The sequence below is a fragment of the Vulpes lagopus genome, chromosome 7 (genome assembly GCF_018345385.1).
Source record: "Vulpes lagopus strain Blue_001 chromosome 7, ASM1834538v1, whole genome shotgun sequence".
NCBI classification, from domain to species: Eukaryota; Metazoa; Chordata; class Mammalia; order Carnivora; family Canidae; genus Vulpes; species Vulpes lagopus.
The window spans coordinates 112,169,993-112,173,979 of record NC_054830.1 but is presented as its reverse complement, the minus strand read 5'-3'; the positions used below and the strand labels follow the sequence as shown (position 1 = coordinate 112,173,979).

The window sequence follows — 3,987 nt, the reverse complement described above, 5'->3', positions numbered from 1 at the left end:
ATTCTCCCTGCACACAGGGGCTATGCAGCAGAGGTCCCTGATGGGAAGAGCTTGCCACTACTCTGGATCTTTGCTGGGAGCTGTCGCAGGACTATGCCATTTGGCTGGATTCTGCCTAGGTGGACAGTGTACAGGTCTGTGAATGTCTTCCTCCTACTCAGATCACTCGCTGTGGCCAGAGGAGAGGGATCTAGGAGGAGAAGGGGAGGCTGGTATTGGAATGGGCCCCAGGGTGGGCACAGCCAGCCCAAAGGCTTTTTGCGATTAGAGGGAGGGTGGAGAGCATGGGTGTAGGAGCTCGATCTAGTATCTCCCAGGCCCCGCCCTGGCCACTCCAGGCCAGGAAGTCCACGCTGTGCCCAGAGGCCCCTCAGAGGGAGGGGGCAGTCTCATTGGCCAAACTACCCAGGGAGGGCTGGAGAGTGCTCAACAAGGCAGGCGGATGCACTGCCAATTCTTGGAAGGGCTCATTAATGAAAACCCCTGAGCCTGACCACCTGGAGGAAAGGCTCACCGTTCCCATGTGTGATAAGGGCCAGGAGATTCCACAGGTCAGGTAGTTCCCCCGCCTCTCTGGCGTTTTGTGGTCACCATTAATCATTTCCTCTAACTGTGTATATAAGAGCTCTTTTGCCAGTGAGCCCAGTACTCAGAGAGAAAGGCTAAAGTCCTCAGGAGGATGTGGCTGCAGAACCTGCTTTTCTTGGGCACTGTGGTCTGCAGCATCTCTGCACCCACCCGCTCACCCACCCTTGTCACTCGGCCCTCTCAGCACGTGGATGCCATCCAGGAGGCCCTGAGCCTTTTGAACAACAGTAATGACGTGACTGCTGTGATGGTGAGTGAGGGAGGGACTGCAGGCTGTGCCTGGATTGGCCCTGCCTGTCAGCTTAATAAAACAGTATTTTGCTTTTCTACAGAATAAAGCAGTAAAAGTCGTCTCTGAAGTGTTTGACCCTGAGGTAAGATGCTTCTCTCTGACATGCCTTCCCAGAGACCTCTACTGTTGGAGGGGGGGCTCCATTTCACATGGACTCTCATAGGGTGGTCAGTCCACTTTCTCCAGTCAGCTGGCTGCCCAGAGGGGCCTCGGGAGGCCACTGGCCTTGCGCCTGTAGCAGTCATGTGAACTCCTTCATTAGCTGAGCAGCCATGGACAGACCTAGCATTCAAGGGGCCAGGGGCCACCAGGGGACAGGTAGGTGAAGTGGGAATTACTTCAAGACACAGGGCTGTGAGCTTGGGGGACTCATGAGACTAATCTCGGTGGAGACAGAGTGTTGGTTACAGAGAGGCACAGAGATTTCAAGAACAAGCCTTGTTCACATAGCAGGTTGGGGGAGATGCCCCACCCCTTGCTACCTTCTCCCTGAATGGTGGGGGTATAGGGACCTCCTCTCCTGGGTGCTGGGACCCTCTTGAGATGCCAGGGAATGTAGTTGTGCTAGCTGAGGGTGGCCTGAGCTGAATGGTGCAGATTCATGTTTGCATGTATGACTGGACCCAGCATCATCCTGTGCCCCTCCCAAGTTCTGCTCTTGGGGGACAGGGCTGAGAACAGGAAAAAGTGACAGGAAGAGTGTCATATGCCCACCAGAGGGCACCTGTCCACTACTCACCAAGGAATGGACATTCTCCACAGGGGCCAACATGCCTGGAGACCCGCCTACAGCTGTACAAGGAGGGCCTGCAGGGCAGCCTCACCAGCCTCAAGAATCCCTTAACCATGATGGCCAATCACTATAAGCAGCACTGTCCCCCTACCCCGGTGAGTGCCCATGTCAGGTCCTAAAGCTGAAAAGTTTTGGTCTAGGAGGGTGGAGGACTGGATAAGGAGGGACCTTTGGCTGTAGCTGTTAAAGACCCCAAAGGGTTTTGGTGTCAACAGATTTATAATGATTAGCAGAGCAAGCTTTCCTGCCCATTTTCATCCCTGGGAGTTAAAGCCATGGAGCTCCAGATGCCTATACAGTCCCTAGTGGGAGACACTTCTGTCCTATCATTAATGAGGTCAAAGGTGAGGCAAACCCAAGGAAACTAAGGTCCAGGGTACATTCCTGGGCCCAAGTGCCACCTCTCTGGCTCCTTGTGAGGTGCCTAATTGCATGGGGCAAGGAAGGAGTCATACCCAGACTGGACAAAGGCCTCAAACACTCCTTTTCTGTGGAGAGTGAAGTTTGTGGCCTTAACTCCTCCCCCTTCTAGACGGCTGGCCTAAGAGCAAAAGAGGTGTTGACCCAACTGCCCAGCCCAGCAGACCAGCCTCGGGTTGGCATTTTGTCAGTCCCCAGGGCCTGGCTGCTATTAACAGAGTTGTGTACCCTTTGGGTGACACTGGGTGGCAACCTATCATCTGACCTAGGTCAGCAGGCAGGCTCCAAATAGGCCTTCTGGCCTCTGAGTTCTAAGGGGCAGTGCAGAAACCCTGGTGCTCCCCCATTACCCACTCACACCTGGACTCAAAGTTTTATTGTTCTTATTTATTTTTTTAAGGAATCTCCCTGTGCAACCCAGAATATTACCTTCAAAAATTTCAAAGAGAACCTGAAGGATTTTCTGTTTAACATCCCCTTTGACTGCTGGAAACCAGTCAAGAAGTGAGGCAGGCCAGTCCAACCAGGAGCCAGCCCTGAAAGCATACCTCACAAGTCACTGCCTTTCTACCCATGTATTGCTGAAACTCAGGATCTTCACCTTTGAGGGACCACTGGGTGGACCAGGGCTGTAGAGGGGGCACGGACTTGCTCTGGGCCATGCTGCCCGGATACCAGCTTGGTATGGGGAGTGGAGAATGTTTTATACTGGCAGGGATCAGTAATATTTATTTATATATTTATGTATTTTAATATTTATTTATTTATTTATTTAAGATCATACTCTGTATTTATTCAAGACATTTTACTATTATAATAAATTATTAAAAGCCTGTTCTTATTTGTGCACTTTCCAGTTTGTTTTCAACCCTGAGCAAATGCTGATGGTGCTCCCCACAGAGGAATGGGTGGAGAGGAGCCATAAGGTTGGGGAGGGGGCAGGGTGCTCTAGCAGGTTGGTCACTGTCTGAGAGGCACCAATGGCAGAGCAGAGCGGATGAGTGGGAAGAGTTGGCCTGGGTGCTGTGTCACACACACCTAGATCTGCTTCCCTGGATACTCAGGGCTCCAACTGCAAAAAGAGGCTTTCAGGTTCACTTGGAAGTCCAAGGCACCTGGTCAGTGGGAACTTTGCTCCAGTAAAAGGCCATCATACTTCCTGAGAAGGCTTGGGGGTTCCTGGGGCTTGGCTGGCCACTGGCTGAATGGCCTTCCCTAGTGTGAGGCAAAACACCTGTGCCCTTCAGAAACCTGGGCCCGTGGGCAGCCCTGGTGGCGCAGTGGTTTAGCGCCGCCTGCAGCCTGGGGTGTGATCCTGGAGACCCAGGATTGAGTCCCACGTCAGGCTCTCTGCATGGAGCCTGCTTCTCCCTCCGCCTGTGTCTCTGCCTCTCTCTCTCTCTGTGTCTCATGAATAAATAAATAAAATTAAATTAAAAAAAAAAAAAGAAAAGAAACCTGGGCCCAGTGGCCACACCCTAATCCTCACACCCAGGGCTTCAACCACTCCTAAGGTAAACCAGTAGATAGCTAGCTGTTTAAGCAAAACAAACAAACAAACAAACAAACAAACAAAAACAAACCACAGGGGTCAGAGCCCAGCATATTTACCAAACTTTCCCCTAAATGGGTGATCTTAATCTGTGAGAGTCAGAATCTATATTCAGAATTTGTCAGTACATGGTTCTAGTATGGCATTTTTCTGAGCTGGCTTTTGTTTTTACATGAAGTTCTACATCTAATCAGGTGCTTTCCTCTAAAATCCAAGGCCTTCAGGCCAAGAAATAGCAGTGCTCTGCCCTTCCCTTGCTTTGCCAGCCTAGTTGGAGGCTGTTGTTCCGGAACCTGTTCCTCTGTGTCCCTCCTGGGGACTATGAGGAAATAGGTGTGTCCT

The 3,987-nt window shown here is 51.5% G+C and overlaps 1 protein-coding gene across 1 annotated transcript; it reads left to right on the top strand.

Annotated features, from left to right (window-relative positions):
- Window positions 1-297: 297 nt before the first annotated feature.
- Window positions 298-2,922, top strand: CSF2 (colony stimulating factor 2). The gene is made up of 4 exons (XM_041760627.1): window positions 298-838; window positions 921-962; window positions 1,643-1,768; window positions 2,494-2,922. The coding sequence occupies exons 1-4, from the start codon at window positions 680-682 to the stop codon at window positions 2,599-2,601; spliced, it is 435 nt and encodes a 144-aa protein (XP_041616561.1). The 5' UTR covers window positions 298-679; the 3' UTR covers window positions 2,602-2,922.
- The last annotated feature ends 1,065 nt before the right edge of the window (window positions 2,923-3,987 follow it).

Excerpts from the sequence above, each read along its gene's own strand:
- CSF2 (XM_041760627.1), top strand. The coding sequence starts at position 680 with ATGTGGCTGCAGAACCTGCTTTTCTTGGGCACTGTGGTCTGCAGCATC. Across the intron at positions 839-920 it reads ATGACGTGACTGCTGTGATG|AATAAAGCAGTAAAAGTCGT; the intron begins GTGAGTGAGGGA and ends GCTTTTCTACAG. Across the intron at positions 1,769-2,493 it reads AGCACTGTCCCCCTACCCCG|GAATCTCCCTGTGCAACCCA; the intron begins GTGAGTGCCCAT and ends TATTTTTTTAAG.